This window comes from Lissotriton vulgaris, chromosome 9, assembly GCF_964263255.1.
Source record: "Lissotriton vulgaris chromosome 9, aLisVul1.2, whole genome shotgun sequence".
Classification (NCBI taxonomy): domain Eukaryota; kingdom Metazoa; phylum Chordata; class Amphibia; order Caudata; family Salamandridae; genus Lissotriton; species Lissotriton vulgaris.
The window spans coordinates 515,549,998-515,569,578 of NC_141697.1; the positions used below are offsets into that span (position 1 = coordinate 515,549,998).

Genomic DNA, 19,581 nt, shown 5'->3' on the forward strand with positions numbered 1-19,581 from the left:
TTGGAATGAGATATTCGAATATTTACAAACGTTTTGTGGGATTCAGATTGATTATAATGTTAAATTAATACTTTATGGATATGATAGTGATCTCGGCTTGCTTGGACAGTCGGTTAAATTATTATTTATTGTGATGGCAGTTGCAAGGTCCTTGGTTCTACAGAATTGGAAATCATCCCAAGCTCCTTCGTTTAATATCTGGCTTCAGAAAATGAGAAATGTTAGAACAAGCGAATTTCGCTATGCAAAGCGAATTGGGCGGATAAGGAATTTTGATAAAATTTGGAAATAATTTTTTGAGTAATTTTGGAAACTGTACTATGTAAATTGATTTTGTATTCTTTGGATGTCAATATATGCATTTTCTTTACCAGTTGAAACTTGATACAAGAACTTCAATAATAAAATGTGTTAAAAAAAAGGCTCTGCACAGTCCCAGCATTGTTGCATCAGGTGTTCAAAATATTGAAGGCCGCCACTGGCCAGACGTCTGCATGAGCAAGCGAAATGAACTATGGGTATAGAAGCCGCATTCCTCCAACTAATGCCCACATACCCAATGTCAAAACATAGGGACTAAAGGGAGCTGTGTACCACCAGGAACAATACTAACCTAAATTTGTTGCACAATGTAATAATCTGTAAATTGCACTCTGATTTACTCCCCTAACCTACATGCATGGTCCACTGAAGAGGCTAAAATGTGGCATATCCGTGCTATATAATGCTAAAAGAAAGAAACAAAATACATATTCTATTTCATAAATGCCCACAAAATGCCAGGGGCACTGACTTTTATCACAAATTACTAAGTGACTGGTGGTTAATGTGTACCCTATACGTTCAAAGCAAGTAGCGCTTTACCGTGCAGGGAGTACCATATACACTTTAGAAGAGAAAATCATATTGAACTCTACTGATTATGCAAATTGGCCAAAAATGCAATTCTATAAAAAAAATGCATACCTTCTGATTCTAATTTTTTCAGTCCATACACTCTGAGACGTTTGGGCGAAGAAACCAATGGCGTTCTCTCTGAGGAGGTGGGAGAAGAAGTTACTGTGGTGATGCTGGCCGTTTCCTCAGTTTGTATTTTTGTTCCATCAAAGAGATTTGCTGACTCTGAAACAACTGAGGGTACATCAACCGAATCTGTCATGACGCCTGTTTTAACCACAAACAAACGAAAGAGAAAAATAATGCATAGTATTACTATTGTTTGTGTGCAAAGAGTCAGACCTGTACATTTGAGAGACTTTTTAACTACATATCAATATTGTATACTTTATCTCACATTAAATGAAATAGTTTAGTAACAATTGCATTGTGAAAATGAAGACATCTGTAGGACACAACACATTTTGAAGAATCAGTAATGATTTTGTGTTGGTTCCACTTACTACTAGTCAACGTATGGATTCATTTGTAAAAGAAATTGTTGGGTCATCATCAGAACTGAAAATGTTGTGAGGAGCTCTAGGGAAAAAATGCAGAAGCAGGTTATCCAGTCCCTTGAAGGGTTTCTTGATATAATGACAGAATCTACTTCCAAAACACAAGAAGAATTCGGCAAGGTCCTTGTGTGTGGAAAACATTTAAAAAACAAACTCATGAAAAAGCTCCAAGTACCTTTGACCATTGAGACTTTCACTAAAGACCTCCCAGATTTAATTCTAGATTCATGATTTTTGATTTGCTATTTCTTCCATATCCATGCAGACTGTGCTGAATTCTCTTTGCGGTTTGCCACCTAGACTTTTTCGTTAAATGGAATTTCAGGTGAAACTGGTCAAAGTCAGGGTTGTACCAAATTACAGATATAGATGTGCTGGAACTCCGGATATTGGTAATTGTAGTAAGCAGACAGATCTTTTGCTACCTGTTGATACAAATCAGTCATGAGGTGAAAAAGTTTTACAAAGAGTATATAGTGCCACTTTGTAGAAAAGTGGGGAAATCCAATAAGTTATGGTTGACCTTTCTGGCGTCTCCCAGGGGGAGAATTGTGCTGACTAAAATGATGAAGTTCCTAGGCTTTTATATGTTTCTAGACTTTGATATGGTTGCCAGTTCATGCCCATGACGAACTGACAAGATGTTTTCAAACACTTGCATTACCTACGGGGAAATAGTTCTAGGTTAGGAAAGTGGTATGGAAATGAATAAATAGTGTCTATAATTTCTGGGAGCAAGGTGGGATGGCAGTCCCAGATGTGGAAGCGAGTCAAATTCAGTATGTAGTTTCATAGATCACTGGGGCACTGCTATAGCCACAGAGTTATTTAAGGACATTGAGGCACCTACAGATCTGCTATTGTTACCGCTGACATGTGATACTAACACAAACAGTTCTACTTGTATGTAGATTTTGGGCAAGAGTTGGCAATTGCCCAGATGTAAATAAATGTATATACCAGACTCAGGGTTCTGAAGGAGAGCGTTGATGAAGTGGCATCATTGTAGTTTAAATCAAGGGGGAGGTACAGGTGACCTGACTTTACCAACACATATGTATGATAATGGTGGATCTGTGACAAGTGGAACACTCAAAATATCCTAATATATGCTGACACGGCAACCAGGGTTTGCAAAATTGACAGACGCTCCCAAAGGATCTGTAGCTTCATTGCAACTTATTTCCAAGTCGTATGAAGCATGTTCATCTATAAGTACCAAGGCTATACGTACATTGAGCTAACTGGTTTGTGGTTGGGGGGGTAAAAGACATGCAAAGACAATATGCACCTACTGGATTTACATGTATCCAGAAATGATACATTTAAATGTGCACACTATAAATGCCGACAAAAAGCTTACATGACACCCACAGTACCATGCTGTCTTAATCTCTTAACCCAGAGCTAGTTTCGAAGTGCCACAGGTTTATGAAAGATTTGGGGTTCATTTGATTTATGTAGTGGGTCTGGAAGTTTATGTCCCTTGTGTGAGCTTTCTGGATGGAGCTAACATGTCCTTGCATTGTAGAAGGTAAAGCACTGGTCCCATCTCCCAGATTGTATTTGTTGGGGATGGCACCAATTAGGAAAAAGTTCAAATAGCACTCATTTTGTACAAAAAGAAGTCTGCTACTAGGGGGTGTGAAGTGTTGCTAAGGACTGGAAGTTAAATGCTGGCCCTCTAAAATGCCAAATGGATACAAGAACATGAGTGAGGGTTGAGGAGACCTCAGAGGTGGTAGGGGCAGGAAGAGAAAATGCAGTCTGCAGAAAAGATAATCAGAAGCATCGAGATACATTCCATGGGTGTAGTCAAGAAGAGCTAAGGATGCTTATACTTGTACAAGGAAACCCAAGACGGAAAACCTCAACCAAAGAATTCTGTGGATGCAGGCATCATGCTTGCCTACTCATAGCAGCTGTAAGGATGAGGTGAGGTGGACTTCCAAGGTGATACAGAAGGTTTTCCCAGCTTTAGATAGAACATGCAGTAAGCTCAGCTCTGTGGGCCAATGGAGGGGCAGCCGACAATCAGGTAAGCTGGCAACTGTCAGATCATTCGTCATACTACCCTTTTGAATTAGATTGCTTGTTGTCACCCAGCCATCAAATACGAAAAGGCAGGGTCTTTGTGTCCAGGCAGACAAGTTTGGAACGATTTTGGTATAACCTACATAGTTGTAGCAAGTAAGGGCAAAGGTCAGGATGATGACGAAAGGGATCCGGTTTAGAATTTATAATCAGAGGGACAATAATTGTGTCCTGAAGGACACCAGAATCAACACTGCCAGGGAAAGAAAAGTACAGGGGAAGGTGGGTGCCTTGCGCTTACTTAAAAAGGGAGAAGGAAACAGATTACAAAGTCTTACCCCTCGGGGGACCTGGTGCAGGAGAGTGAAAAACTGTAGGTCAAGTAGGATAAATGTTTATGAAAAATGTAACCTTCTTCAGTTTTGAGGTCATCTTGGATGCTGATGAAAGCTGCTACTGTCCCCTGATTATAGATGAAGGTCAACTTTGGAGTCAGGGAAAAGCTATTTATTTCAGCAAACTCGTTAGGCTGCAGATATACCTTTTCTTTATTTAGCTGAGCCACAAAACACATTTTTTCCAAGACTTTTTCCTATAATTTTACACCTCCATTGGGTAGCATAGGAAGGCTGCTACACCTTGCCTTATGGATGCACTAGTCATGCCAACGATTCAGATGTTTGGCATGAGGTACTAGGATCATGGAATTCAGAGGATGAAAGTGCTACAGGTTGAATTCAGTGTGGCTCTGGAACCTCAGTAAAAAAAGAAGGTGCTTTTACGATTAGTTTTTAATAATCAAATAAAGAATCTTGATGATAATGGTGATGATGAAGATGGTAGAAAAGAAGACTGAAAGCAGGTGAAAATGTCCTGGGGCAGGAAGGTGTCACAGAGCAGCTGAAAAAAGGGATCAACTCTAAGTTCACATAATCCAGAAAAGTTCATTGAGGGGGACAAGCAGCATAAGTGGAGTAAGAGAACTCATGGCATTCTGTACTGCTGCCTTACATATCCAAAGTTGCTGCTTATAGCATTTCTTTTTTTTTTTTTTTAAGTTCAAGTTTATTGATACCAAATAGAAAATACAAAATGAAATGCATTAAGAGAAAATATAATACAAGGAATGCTGGAATAATTAATGCAAAATAATAGAAAAGCGGAATAAATAAACGATACACTCTTGTTCATGAAAAAAACGAATGAGAGAGGGAAAAAATAAAAATAAAAATGAAAGTAAACAAGAAGATCAAAGTCAATTATAACAGCAAGTGCACAAATTACATTGAATGCAAAAGAGCAAGCAAGCAGATAATCATTTAAATAAACAGTTGGTAGAATAAAAAACGGTATAGGAATAGGCAAAAAGACAACGATGAAATGTTCAGGGGGTTTACGAACTGCATCTGGTAAGGTAAAGGGAGCAATGGTGACAGGAGGGGGAGAGGGGGAGGAAGTGGAGGAAAGGTAATCAGTGAGTGGAATCCAAAGAAGGTCACGTTTGATGGCAAGGGAAACAGGGGATACATAGTTGGTATCTAAGCGATGATTAAAGCAAATAGCATTCCACCAGGCCGAATAAGTAAGTTTTGAGGAATCCTTCCAATTGGAGGTAATTAAGTGGAAGGCTACAGCAAGGAAAAGGTCAAACAACTTATAGTGAGAAGGGGATTGAGGTAACTCTGGAGAGAGGGAACCTAGGAAAGCAAGGGATGGAGTGAAGGGAAGTTGAAAATGGAAAATAGTGGAAATACGTGACCAAATTCCATGTCAAAAGGAGGTAACATTAGGGCAGTGAAATAACATATGGGACAAATCAGCCGAAGAGGACGAATATGACCAACATGTCGGAGCAAAGTCAGGGGAGAAAGAAGCCAATTTAGATGGAGAGAATAATAATCTTTGATAAATAAAATAAAGGGTTTGTGTGGTATTGGCAGCACGATAGGTTTTGTGAATCTTAATCCAAAGCTTATCCCATAAAGAGACAGACCACGTGACTGATAAATCTTGTTCCCAGGCCAGTTCAGTGCGAGATTTAGAGCGCTCCGAAGGTGTTAGTAAGCAGGAGTAGATACGAGAAGCAGAAGGGGAAGAATCTAAAAGTGGAGACAAAAGAGGGTAGAGTGGGGGAAAGTCAGTAGAAGCTGGAAGGGAATGAAGGAAAGAAAGAAGTGCAGGGAGGAGTAAGTTATATTGCTTGTGAAAGGAGTTAGGAAGATGATAATGGAATTGCAATTCAGAGAAGGATAGGGGAACTCCATCACAAAGCAACTGCAAGATCCATTTTATGCCTTTAGAGTGCCAGGATTTCCAACAGAAGGAACGATTTTTAATGCGGAGCTGTTTATTGTGCCAAATGGATTGGTGTGATAGAGAAGCAGAGGAAGGATAAGTAGAGGGGATGAGGGGAGTAAGAATATGGCACGAATGTGCAATAATAGGAGATCGCAAGAAAGAAGTGTGAGCCGAAAAGGCGAGGATTTCTGAAAAGTCAAAGTGAGAGATGAAAGACTTTTCCAAGGATAGCCAAATTGGTGGATAGTTAGGGGGATCTGTAGATATCCACCGAAGGGCTTGCCTCAGGGAAAAGGAGTGATGATAAGTTTTGAAACTTGGAAATTTCAAACCTTCTTGAGACTTGTCTTTTTTAAGAAAGGAGAGCGCGATACGAGGAGGTTTGTTCTGCCAAAGAAATTTAGACAGAAGAGAGTCCAATCATTTAAAATAATAATGAGGAATATGCTTATAGCATTTCTATCTAACAGGTCTGTTCCATTCCTCCACATGTTCTACAGGCATGGTTTGCAGTTTTGCGAGTAGCACACTCTTTGACAAACCATATGGTAGATGTGGATATTCTGGCACAGTGGAGATTTGCGGGCTGGGTGAGGGTTTTGAAGGCATCAGTGAGAAATAGGTCAACGATGTAATGACAGTAATTAAGGATGTGAACTTATCCAGAGGTTGAAAGGCAAGACATGGAGTCTCACAGAGGACAGGAAAAGATAACTTCTACCAGATACTACCAATTTTCAGATAAACTACATTTGTGTTTATTTGTTCTGGGCTGAGGTATTGATAGTGAAAGGGATATCATGGTAGTTAGTCCAAGGAAAAGGGTATGGCAAAAAACGAAACTATCCAGTGGTCTGCAAACATGGTACCAAGAGTTGTGACAGCTAAATGGATAGGTTTAATGACCTAGTGATATAGTTGCAGTGCTTATATAATTCGGACAGAATTCCATAAGTTGAAGCAAGGTTGGGTTGAAGGACGGTTGGGTCCGTCAAACCAGAGTTGAATTTGCAACAAAAAGCTAGCTTACAATGGTAGAGGATAATAGTTGCAATAGAGTTGCACAAGGCTTTAGCAATAGTGTCTTGCATGAAGGGAGGTCTCTGTTCGTGTTGGAAAATGTACCAGGTGAAAAGAGAGGGAGAGTGCTTCTAACAAGAAGGAAGTCACATTCAGCAGCAGATAAAGAAAGAAGGGGTGAACGTCAAAATGTGTGTATGTGTGCTATTACTATGCAATCCGCTTGTTTAAGTGATTCTTGAGAAGGATCATGGAGCTCAGGGGCACTGCATCATGTATGACAGGCGACGTTGTTTGCCTGCCAGTAAATATAAGTAGTCAGACGTCCTCTCAGAGATCTAGTTTGTGATGCAATACCAGTTCTCACACAAGGACCTTCCAGAGGGACATGTCCTCAAAGGGGGCATTGGAGATTTAAATGGCGTGGGGTGCGATATAAGCAAAGCAGACTATCACTGAAGGATGTGTGGGAGAGGGGAGGAAAGAAGGGAGAGGAAGGGCCATTGGAAAGTAAGCTGTGGTAAACAGAGCAAACTGTTGTGTGATGAGGCAGGAAAGTAAAGGCGAGTGTGTAATGTTGGATTAGAAGATGGCAAGGTCATGGTATCAAAGAAGGTGGAAGTAAGAGAGCTTGGGTGTCAGGAAGGGGGGTGACATGGGTTGAGAAATGGTCAGAAAGGAGAGGTGTGTAGATGATGGAAATAGAAGGGTTGGAAGGTTTGTAAGGGGAGAGAGGACAGGAGGATAGAGAAGTCAAGGGAATACGGTCCAAATGGGATGTTAAATGAACCAAGTTGTAAAGGGTGAAAGATAAAGTACTGAGATTACTGGTGATGAGAGGAAAGGAATTAAAGAAGCTGCCGATGGATAGTTTATGGCTTAAGTGCTTGAAACCACAATTCTGGTATCGGTGGCGACCCAGAGAATGTCTTGTATCGGTTACTTAGGGCCATATGTATCACCAACCTGATTTGCGATTCTGAAATAGCGATTTTTTAGAAATCGCTATTTCAGAATTACAAATTGGGATGTATGTACAAATTCGCAATTTTTTTGCAAATTCTCAGTATTCCTTAATTGCGAGTAGCAAATTGTGAATCGCAATTAAGGAATACTTTCCCATTCATTTCTATGGGCCAGGAGGCCCATAGGAATGAATGGGAAGTTATTCTCAATTTGCGATTCGCAATTTGAGAATTGCAAATTGAGAATAATTTCAAGGGTGCAGGGGTGTCCAAAGGACACACTGTTGCACCCCTGTAATAAGCATGGGTGCACATGTGGCGCACATACATGTGCGTCACATGGCACTTTGAAAAATGCAAAAATTTGCATTTTTCAAGGAATTCGCAACTTACCACCAACTTGAAGTTGGTGGTAATTTGCGATTCCTTAAGAAAAATGTGCACATTTTTTTGCTTCATACATTGCATTTAAGGAATCGCAAAATTTGCGATTCTTTAAATGCAATTGCAAAATAAGGAATCGCAACTCTTGCGATTCCTTATTTTGCACCAGATTTTCCTTAATACATACCATTTAGCAAATTTGCATTCGCAAACGCTGAAATTCTGCGATTTTCAGCATTTGTGAATGCGAATTTGCTTGATACATATGGCCCTTAATTCCTTTTATGCTCAACTAAAGGTGTGCTATACAGGTCAAAACAGATAAGAGTAAAAGGTTCAGTTGATAACTATTCATACCACAGATCTTTTTCAATATGGACAAAAGTGTTTATCAGTAAGGCAGAAGTAGGTATGCTTGTGTGCCAGTTCATAGGGGACATGGTCCGGTAGTTCCAGCTGGACTGGTGCTATTGGAGCAGGAGAAAAAGCTGAATTGATGGACTTGAATGAACTTCAACACATATTATCAACTATTCCACCCATCAGTTTTCTGAGAACACAGCACAGAGGCAAATATACAAGGAAATGGCTCGGCTGCTGGCATTCCCTGCACTAACTCTCAGACAGATGTCTAGTGCCACACATGAACACACACATTCAATGTGTGTGTGTGATGTGTAACATAGGATTTGTACTGGACGGTAAACCCTTAAGTACACAACACCATATTTAGACTAACTTTAAAAGTTTTCTTACATTGTATGTGTGATGTACAGTACAGCACACATGCAATTTAGGACTAGTTTGGAGAAACGAAAAGATTTCTCCAACTTAACGATTATCTCGAGGAGGTGGGTTTATTTTTGAGTAAAGTTTTTTGTGACTTTGCACAGGGAAAACGTGCTAAAATTCTGCCCCCACCGCTAGAGTTGAATGTTCATCAGAATCTGTCAATGTATTCCATTAACGTCTATCAGCTTCATCAGGACCAAGAAGCTGTTGACATTTCCACCATGAGGTTTTCATTGAGGTTGATTTACGCGTTTGGCAAGTAACTGCAGCGCATCACACTTGCAGTCTGCAGATACCCGTTTATGTGTGATATAAACTCTTTGCTTTTAAAAAAAATATTTCTTTTAAATTAATGCTACCTATAGATTGTAGGGTGTTTCAAAGATTAAGGAATTGTGAAAGACTTATTGGATCAAATCAGAATTCAAAGTCATTTTTAAAAAAATGTTTTTTTTCTATGTTTGTTGTCATTTTTACTGTGAATTTTGAACAAAGGGTTTATGACTGCTGGAGACCGATTCGTCCCAACTATAGTGTGAAATCAATGCCAATTAAAGTCAGTATGAAGTAAAGCCTTGTTTGGTAGATAAACATAGAGGCGCAGCCCCACAAAGGGTCAGACTGGTAAGCCTGTGTCTTCCCGAGACCACTGAGATACAAATGTGGATGGAAAACGTTAGATTGACATAAAGTAAAAGAACAGGGCCACTTGGCTCTGAGGCCTGCAGAGCTCCAAAGATGTGCTGGTGATGCTAGGTCCAGGAAGCAAGCCTCGTGCAATAGCACCTGAATGGCCAATGTAAAATGAGGGAGAAAACAATAGGACAGGATAAGAGGACACAGAAGAATCATATGTATTAAAAGCACACTTCCAACTGTTTCACAACCATCCAAATCACCTCGGGCACCGACCTTCAGAAAAAGACTGAGGCCCAACAAAGGGACATACTGTGCACATGAAAGCTAGGGATGGCAATGGATGGACAAATAACGCCCCATTGCAGACTGGGGCTAAGAACAGTAAGGCGGATCTGAGGCACACATTAGTGACCTAAAGTCTCAACTAAGGCAGATAAGCAGAAGAGCCCATACACAACTGACAGCCATCTTTGGATAGGGAAAAGCTACACAATTTCCCTGACTGACAAGAAAAGACAATAGGACGACAAGGAAAAGGAAATTCATATAATCAAATAACAAGAATCAAAATATACATATTTGTCTCAGGCACAGGAAGATGAAGATGCATAAACTGATACGTGTCCCACACACAAGATCACAATTGATTCTATGATGAAAACGTGGAGTTTTCAGCCAAATGTTATTGTATTTAAGGTTCCATTAACAGGTTAAAGCATCACTTGAACCAATAAAACAATGCAGTATTCACCTTGCACACACAGGACTGATTGAAATGTATTCAGCAACCTTTGTGTGGAAAAAATTGAAATCACGCTTGTCTGTTATGCTAAAGCAAACACAAGGAGATGAAGGATGGAGCGCTGAAACTTATCAGACACTCACCCCCAGTCACAGACCTGGGTTGAATCCATCATTGTTCTTTAGCTCACTTCGCCTCCCCAATTCAGAGCCAGCCATATGCAAATCATTCTGACCCTGTTCCTCATGGGAACAGTCCAGCCCAATCTTGCAAGCCAGGTCTTCCCTGGATCGGAAATAAGCATCATGGGACTGGTTTCGAAAAGTTTCAGTGCTCCGTCCATCATCACCTTGTGTTTGCTGTGTTCGCCCTAAGTTGGCAGGGTATACCCAGACGTGGGTCCTTTGCTCACTTTGCCACTAGATTCAAGCTAGCCTGGCTGATGAGGGGTGTTACCCCGAAATACCCAGGATGCAATTCGTCTCTGGAGCAAAGGAGGTTTCCTTACAGCACATAAAATTGAGGCTCTATGAAGCCACATCTAGGTCCAGAATCACTACATTACTGCAAAAATTATGCCCACCTACAACAGAATAACCTTCAATCGGGTTCCGCATGAAGCAAGGCCTGGAAGTCACTGAGTTGAGTGTCAGAGAAGAACTTCTTACTTTTCTGGTGCTGGGGCAGGCAGGCTTTGTACCCTGTGACACTTTTCTTTTCGGCAAATCCTATTCCTAGTGGTATGATTGCCGTCCCAAGAAGTGATTACCTATGCATCACTAAGAATCCATACATACAGATGATAGGCTAGATATCCCTAATAGACTGTCGAGAACCTCTGTATACTTGTGTAATCATCTAAGTCTGTCCAGCCCTAACGGTGACAGGCTCAGTTAAATCATGTATTTGCGCTAGAGTTTATTAGAAGGGCAGGTGCTGCTGTTACTGGCAGTAAAGGTGAAAAAGTGCAGTTCCACTGGTGGTACTGACTGTCATACCAATGCCTGTGGTTGTGTATTGCTTTATAAATCTTAGTCTTTTAGCTTTCCCATTGCATTATTATTCAAAGCTTCGTGTTCTCTTTTAAAAATCCTAGACGTGTAATGTCTTGAATACTGAGCTGCGTCTGCCAGTGCGGCGCGTATTTTCCTGGACTCTCCGTGGTGTGTTTCTTCTCAAGAGTCAGTAGAGGCAGCACTCATTGAAACAGTGGCTGAACTGCTAAGACTTATCCTGATGGCGCTAGGACTGATGATGACTTAGGTATGTATAGAGGTAGTACTAGAAGAAATGGTGCCAGAACTACTGAGGCAGCCCGAATGATCCTAGCACTGCACTAACAGTGACTCAGTTAAATGCTTTGGACTGGTGCTATTGGCACAGTTAGGGACTGAGGTTGCTACAACAAGGCAAGTTTTGCCACAGGTGGTACAGAGCATCAATGATGACTGAGTCATAAGGTCTGCACATAGCACTGGTGCTGATGGTAACTAAGCTGCTAAGAATTGAATCATAGTACTGTCACTGATGGTAAGTGGCTAATGAGGCTTGCATTGGCAGTATTTCCACTGCCAGGAACAGACATTCTAAGTCATAGACTGGTGGTACTGATAGTGACTACTTTGGTGGTACTGCCACTGATATGAACTTAGTTACTAGTCATCTACTGTTGGCAACAGACCAGATGGTCACGGGGTTCCTACCTATTAGATCCTGATACACGAAGGTATTTGGAAACTTCTTTATTCAAGTATCAGCAAAGCGTCCTCCAACCTCCACAACCAACAGCAACTGACATTGACTCAACTCGAACATTCCCCACTGTTCTACCAGAAGGGTTCCATACTCTATGCAAGTAATAAATGCAAATACAACACTACCACCTGCACCACCCTACTGGCACTGATGGCGGAGTTACTAAGGATTGTATTGGTTGCACTGGCACCGACAGGAACTAAGGCTTCCGTTGGCCCTGCTGCCATCTACATTGCAGCTATAACCTGTGCTAAAGTGCAATATGGGCATAGCAGATCTTCTTTCCCTAAAATAATATATAGAAGCATATATCCCCGCTCAAAACTGTAGGGTGGCAGTTGCGCTATATAAGAACTTAATTCAATTCAATTCAATTCAAAACCGCCTGGAAATTGGAGCTTGCTTCTTCTCTGCAAATTATGTCATGTTTTTACGACTCATCACTTTAAATTGTCCCTGTCTGCCACTGGCAATATTCCATCAGATCATGACATGTTTGCAAGACCATCTGTAATGGAAGACTTGCCTATCAGCACTCCAAGACTGCAGCAGTCCCTTTACCACAGCACTGTGTCTCCCCTCTCGAGTCAACTCCTGTGGTTTGAGCTCACCAATGGGGCGGCGACGTTTTTAAAGCACTGCACTGTGTGTAAGAGCTATGGCGGTCTGCAATTAATAAAATGCCCAAACGTTTCAACTGACCTACTGTGAAGCCTAAGCCATTTGACATGTGGGGAGTGTGATAAAATTAGGACGGGAAAAAACAAGCAGGCACTAAAGGAACCAAAGGACTACAGGGACTTCTTCTTAACCCTAACTATGGAAAGCTGCTATGTGTTTACAGTTTACATTAAGAGAACTGATGCAATGTACGACACCTATAGGAAATTAGTAATTGCATGTCTTTTTAACATGTATTTAGTTTTTTACTAATTTTAACTGTCATATGTTATATACTGTGCTTTTATGGTTGATGTCCCAAACGAATAAAGCTTGTATTGAATTGAATTGACTACAGGGACTCAAACCCTTGATTGGAAACCCATCTATTGCCTAGTTAGAGATATATCCAATAAAGTGATGCATGTAATTCTCCATAGCTTTGGCAAAGAAAGCAAATAGGGGACTGTTGAACACTTGTCATGACAATTTACACCTCAGCTCATGTATTTCCTTTGTAGAGAACAAGTCAGAGCATTGAGGCCAACATTCAAAAAATCAGGTGGTATATACACATAGACTTACCCGGCACCCAAACATATCAACAATATTTCAAATCTTGTTGGGACGGAGAGGATGGCATGCAGTTCCAGTACCACACATAAGTTGGTAGAGCCTCCGAGCATCCTTCTGTCCCTGTGTCGGTGGTTAAGTCCTTTCTTCAAGTCAAGAGTGAGAGCATTATAACTTCAAAAGCTACTGCCACCACGCATAAGGCTAATAATGAAGCGTGCCTCAAACTATCACTCAGGCATCTTTCAGCAGCCATCTACCGACTCCAAAGAACATCCACATCATTGTGAACTCTCAAGAGGAGGACAGGTTGTTGACATTTCCTAGAATATACTTCTAGGGACAACTTTGATACATTTAACATTGGAAATATAAAATATTCTCAAGTTATTCAAATTTGGGCATAAGAACATAGAAGCAAAGAAGTTGTTGAGTGCATCTCATTTAGATCCCTAGCACACCAAGGTGCAAGAAAAGCAATGGTGGTTAGGCAGATAAAAGGCAAGATTGCAGCCCTGGTGTTTTATTATAAATCATTTTTTGAATGTTTCAATACTAATGTGGCCAGGCAAAGAATGATCGGTGCTCACAAGCATTGTGGCAAGTTGCTCAGCAAGCATCGGTTACACTTTTAGATCCAACAAACCTGAAAGGAAGTAGCTCTCTCAGAGTAACAAAAAGCCCCAAGCAGCTATAGGTGGACAACATACCAAATTAAGTATGAATTGGAATGTTGTGAAATGCCCACATGAACCATGTCTAGTGCTAATGAAAAAACATCAGACTGAAGCTGGTTAGCACATACACTATCTAGAGATACTAGGATATATTCTGGCTATTGGTGCTAGTCTTCCTCTTTAAGCTCTATGGTCAACTCGAGGTAAAGAAGGCTTAATATGTGCTCCTGGAATATTGGGGACATTAATAAAATGTGGCATGATGCTGATTTAAAGGAAATTGTCACCAGATTCTATGCATTGTACCTGCACCAGGAAGGTAGTTGCCGGCTTTCCAATTGAAGGCCTTTCATCTTACTACAAGCCAGCAAGAACAAATCAAACAGAAAATGCATTTTTGGGGTTCACAGATAAATACCTAACATCCTACCTCAATTTAAACATTCTGAAAATGTGCTTAGGGACAGATTGTGCGGTGGTATTGTTGATGTTGTCTCCATTAATCAACACTAGGAACTCATCGTCGCAGAAATTTGCATCAATACACTTCTTCCACAGTCAAAACTGGAGCCCACCTACTGTCCCTTTTTAAAAAAAAATTTAAAGTGAAATACTGTGTCTCACATGTTGTCATCACAGACAACTTTAATCCTAAGGGGCCTAATAAACAAAGGTAGCTTACAATGTTTAGTACTTTTCACTTTTGAGTAAGTGTACAACTTTTTGGCTGTTCAAAAAAATCTGAGCCTACATTTAATCAAAAGTGTAACTCACATGACTTCACTAAATTGAAGGGGTTGGGGGATACACACTTTTAAGTAATTTAACCTTTTAAGTACCCACCCTATGTTGCACCTGTCCTTAAATATCCAAGTATTTGGTTTTTCAACTCAAGTGCAAATATTCTGAAAATAAATCCAGGGAGGGTAACAAATAACGAAGCTAATGAACTCTTTGGGGCAGGATGGTGCCCCTGGTCCAAATGGGCTACTTAAGGCAATGTTCAGAGATAATATTGATGGATGAGCCATGTGTCTGAGCTCACCATACACCTTTTGCTTCTTATCGAGGTAAACACCTGACAGTTGGAGATCATCCATCCTTTTCCCAACACATAACAGGGGGCCACATTTTGCCATTTGAACTATCAACTTACTGCTTTACTTGATGTGGAAGACAAGTGTTATACAAAGATAATACTACAGGATCTAGACTTCTGGGCCACAGGTAATATTTTAATCCCTCAATATAAGAGAGGGTTTCAAGGAAATTGTAGCATTGAGGACACTTTAACAGCCTTGGCCCTCAGGGTTCACTTTTAGTTCAAGAACATCACTGGCTTCGTCACCACATTCAATTCAGACAATCGGATCCTACTTTGGACAAATTGGAAGATTCCCAATTCTGTGCTAGAACCAATTATTGAAGAAGGGACTACACAGCCCCATATCCAAATGCACAGCTATGTGCCGCTAAACATTGCGTGCACTACTTATTCACACTCCTTAGTTCAGATATAAATTTTAACCATTTTCTTCCATATCTTGACTCTTTTTTTATGACGTTTTTGATTAGTTGTTACAATCCACAAATGGGTAAGGTGCAAATTTTCAGTCTTTAACATCCCAACTGTGCCATTCCAGGCCTTCATGAAAGAATGCGATAAATGCAAGAAGTCCTTCGTCAATAGTCGTTTATTCGGTAGTTAAAAAACCCAATGCATTTCGGGCCTCCATGTGCCTTTCTTCGGGGGTCACTACAAATAACAATACAGTCAAATTAGTCACTTTTAGTATCTAAAACATTTTATATTTCAATGCACTTTTAACGCTGCATTTAACTTGCAATAGTTGTAACATTTTTCCTAATGCGCTGCGTGCCCGTGTTTATTCTTCTACCTTGGTCATCAAGTGCTAGGTTGTGAAGGTACGGGGTGTGAGACCAAATGTTCACCGTGATAATCCTTCAACCGGTTCTAACAGTTCTTATCTCTCCTGTCTGGCGTGCGCACAAGCTGAAACCCTCCTGTGGCCCTATGTTTGCATAAGCGATTCCTCCATTAACTTTACGCACTGTTAAGTACCTCGGTTTTTAACTGTTTAACAAGAGCTGTGCTTCAATCTCAACAACATGCTGAAAGTTATAAGGTTGATATTTAACACTTGCTTATTACTAAGATTGCCACGTAAAATAAGTGCTCTGTCTCGCTGACGCTTACCCGGTTCTACAGACTGCTAACGTCCCGCGTCCTCATCCTGATTAGTCAAGCCGCTGTACCTGATTGTTCCCTGCCCACGCTATTTGAAGTTCTCCACCCTCGTGTTCACCCTCCCAATTCCCCCGTGGTCCTAGCGCCTCCTATTGTATCAAGACTACTTTCTCGAAATAAAACACATTTCCCAAAGTGCACCATTTTTCTAAAAAGCAAGGCTAACAAAGTACATAAACATACAAGATTTAAAAGTCATTTAGATTCAATTGTGGATGCTCGCATGTTCAGTACATGTATTGGTACTGTTACGAGGGACTTCGATGTTAAATCCAATTGTGTATTTTAACAAGTTATATTCCACCATTCGTCACAATTCCTTAGTGAGGGTGCTATCCCTTTTTTTGGGCTTAGTTAAGACAGTTCATCACAGTGGGGGATGCACACCAATTTTTTAAAACCAACATTTTTAATTCGTCCATGTTATTCCATCCTTCGTTTTGATTGCGTGCAAATGAAATTCTATGTCAGGACTGGAGGCTTCAGATTATGCTATATCTTCCTTCGCTTTATTAACATAAAGAAACCACAGCAGCTCAGGAAAAGATATAATAAGAACAAAAAATGCTTTAAACATAAAGCATTGACGTAATGTTCAACAAAAAAATCAACAACTCCCAAGAGTCTCTTTGCTTATAATAATAGTCCATAGTCCTTTGTCTCTGTCCATCATCACTATATAACCGGACTTCCCATCATCTTCCTCCTCTTTCTTCGCTGCTCCCGCAGCCAGATACGTGCTTTTTCTATTTTGTCTTCTCTTATTGTGATTTATTATCTTGTGTGCGGTCTTTGGGGACTCCTTGCATGGTTTATTCCCTTTCAGAGTCCCCGGTTGCGGGAACGTTCTATCGTTCCTACGCGACTTTATTCCCACTTGTGTGCGGTGTGTACATAGACCGCACGGGGGCGGCCTGTCGCTTCGCCGACCCTCCGGCGCGCCTCCGCGGTGTGAGGAGCCACGCCGTGGGGTCTGCTTGCGCAGGGGCCGACCCTCGCGTACCCCTCTGACACCTGGTGATCCGGGTCTGTACTTTACCAATTTTGACGCCCTCTGGGGTCTGTATAGCGGTTCTGACCGCGCGAATCGCCTTCGGGCGAGACCTGTGCACCTCTTTACCCGTGTGTGGCCTAGCGCGCTTGAGGGGTACGTAGACCCGGTCCCGGCGTGGAGGGTCTGCGCGCTTGGGGGTTGGTGCAGCCCACCTGCCACGTCAGCTGGCCCAAAACGTGATCGCAGCCGCTGGGCCTGCCCACATTCGAGAACTTTCTCGGTTGCCGCCCTCTTGGGTGCCCCGCATTTGCCCCTTGGTTCCGAGATGGAAGGGGAGTACGACGAGGAGGCCTGCCCCTATCTGCAGGATGATGAGTTTTATCAGGCGGTGGACAGCTCCATCTATCGTTGCGTGACGGAGGTGGTGGGGCCCATGGAGGACCGCCTTTCTGCCCGCATCGTGGAGGAGTGTGCGAAGCTGGCAGCGTCGCAGGTGCCTCTGTCCCCCGAACTCCCGGGGACGTCCGGCGGGTTACCGCCCGCTCCGAAGAGACCCCGCGGTGAGGGACCTTCATCGGAGGCCCAGGGCGTGGACAAGGGCGCTTTCGAGCGACTTCGCGACGCCTTCCTGGCTAAGGCGACGGCGGTGCCTCCGGCGCCCTTGGTGGACCCTGGCACTTCGGGCGACGTGTCTACTGCGCCCGCCTCCCCGATCTACGACTCTCCGGACACGGATGACGACGGGGAGTCGACCCGTTCTTGGCTTCCGACACCTTCAGCGAAGGAGATGCCCCGAGACGAGTCGGGCATGCTGGACCCGGACGAGATCGTCCACCCCCGTTCCGCGGCCTGAGCCCCGGGGGAGACGGTGGCGAAGTTCGTCGCGGGCAGACTGCGCAAGCCCCTGGAGAAGGAGGCGAGGGGTTGCTTGCGCGGGGAATGCCCTCGGCCTACACTGGAAGGGAAAGTGGCCGTGACACCAGAATTGGACCCCAAGATGGCCACCTTCCTGGCGAAATTCATGAAGGACCCCAGGAAGGGGATCGACCGGTCCTGGCGGGCCTGCCAGGACAAGCTGTTGGATGCGGTCGGGCCCGCCACGAAGATCCTCGATATGGCGGAGGAGGCCCGAGCGAATGGCACCGCCATTTCACCGGAGGTGCTCTCCAACTGGGCCCAGAGGGTGATCGTATTTTTGGGCAACGCCATCTGTGCCCTGTCCACGGAGAGGCGGCGTTCGCTCCTTATCAAGCTGGATCCGAAGCTGGGGGACCTGGCCTCGTCGGAGGCAGGTGCTGTGGCCCAGGGTGGCCTCTTCGGTGAGCCTTTTTCATCCGCGAGCTGGGAAAGTTCGTGAATACGTTCACGTCGCTGGACAAGGCCCAGTCCAGCATCAAGAGGGTGTTCCACCAGCGTTTTTCTGGAGGGGCCGGTCGCGGCAGGGGCCGCGCGATCGGCCGTGGTCAGCAGACCAACAACCGTGGACAAGGCTCTGGAAGAGGTCAGTACCAGACCTCGGCCAACTACACCAACTTCTACCCCACCAGGGGACAACGCTATGGTGGCAGAGGGTTCAAGAAGAACTCCGGACAAGGAAATGCCCCCGGTAAGTGTCCTTTGCTTAGATCAAGTGCCGATTGGGGGCGGCTGGCAAGCTTTTACGGGGAGTGGGAATTGCTCACTGCCGATGCTTGGGTTTTGCAAACTGTGAGAGGTTTCCATATAGAGTTTTACGACCAGCCAACTCAGGTGAGGCCCCCGCGCCCTATGGTTTTTGCAGATTCCGACGCGCGCTTGATAGACGAAGAGGTCTCAGACTTGCTGCGCAAGGGAGCCATCCGTCTATCAACGCGCCACCCACGTGGGTTCCTCAGCAACGTCTTCTTGGTAGACAAGACAGATGGGGGCAAGAGGCCTGTGATCAATCTCAAGGAGTTCAATGGGTGGTTGGTCTACCGTCACTTCAAGATGGAGGGGATCCACCTCCTTCGGGACGTGCTCCTCCCTCGGGATTGGATGGTGCGACTGGATCTCAAGGATGCCTACTTGGTCGTTCCCATCCACCCCCCTCATCGTCGTTTCCTACAATTCCTGTGGGACGGCAAGGTGTTCGAATTCACCGCCCTATCGTTCGGTCTCTCGTCGGCCCCGTGGTGCTTCACGAAGGTTCTCCACCCGGTAGTGGAGTTTCTCAGAAGTCAGGGGGTCCGGATGTTGGTATACTTAGACGACATCCTCCTCATGGGACAGTGCCCAGAGGTTCTGGCGGGACAGCTGCGTCAAGCTGTCGGCCTGCTTCAGAGACTGGGGTTCGTCATCAACGGC

General features: G+C 43.3%; 1 protein-coding gene across 2 annotated transcripts in view; it reads right to left on the reverse strand.

Annotated features, from left to right (window-relative positions):
- The window catches only part of ARMH4 (armadillo like helical domain containing 4), a 732,743-nt gene that overhangs the window by 550,815 nt on the left and 162,347 nt on the right, over positions 1-19,581 (reverse strand). For both annotated transcript variants that reach the window (XM_086937981.1, XM_086937980.1), the window contains exon 3: positions 967-1,164. In XM_086937981.1, the coding sequence (XP_086794107.1) occupies positions 967-1,164 (198 nt within the window). The remainder of the gene's footprint in view (positions 1-966; positions 1,165-19,581) is intronic.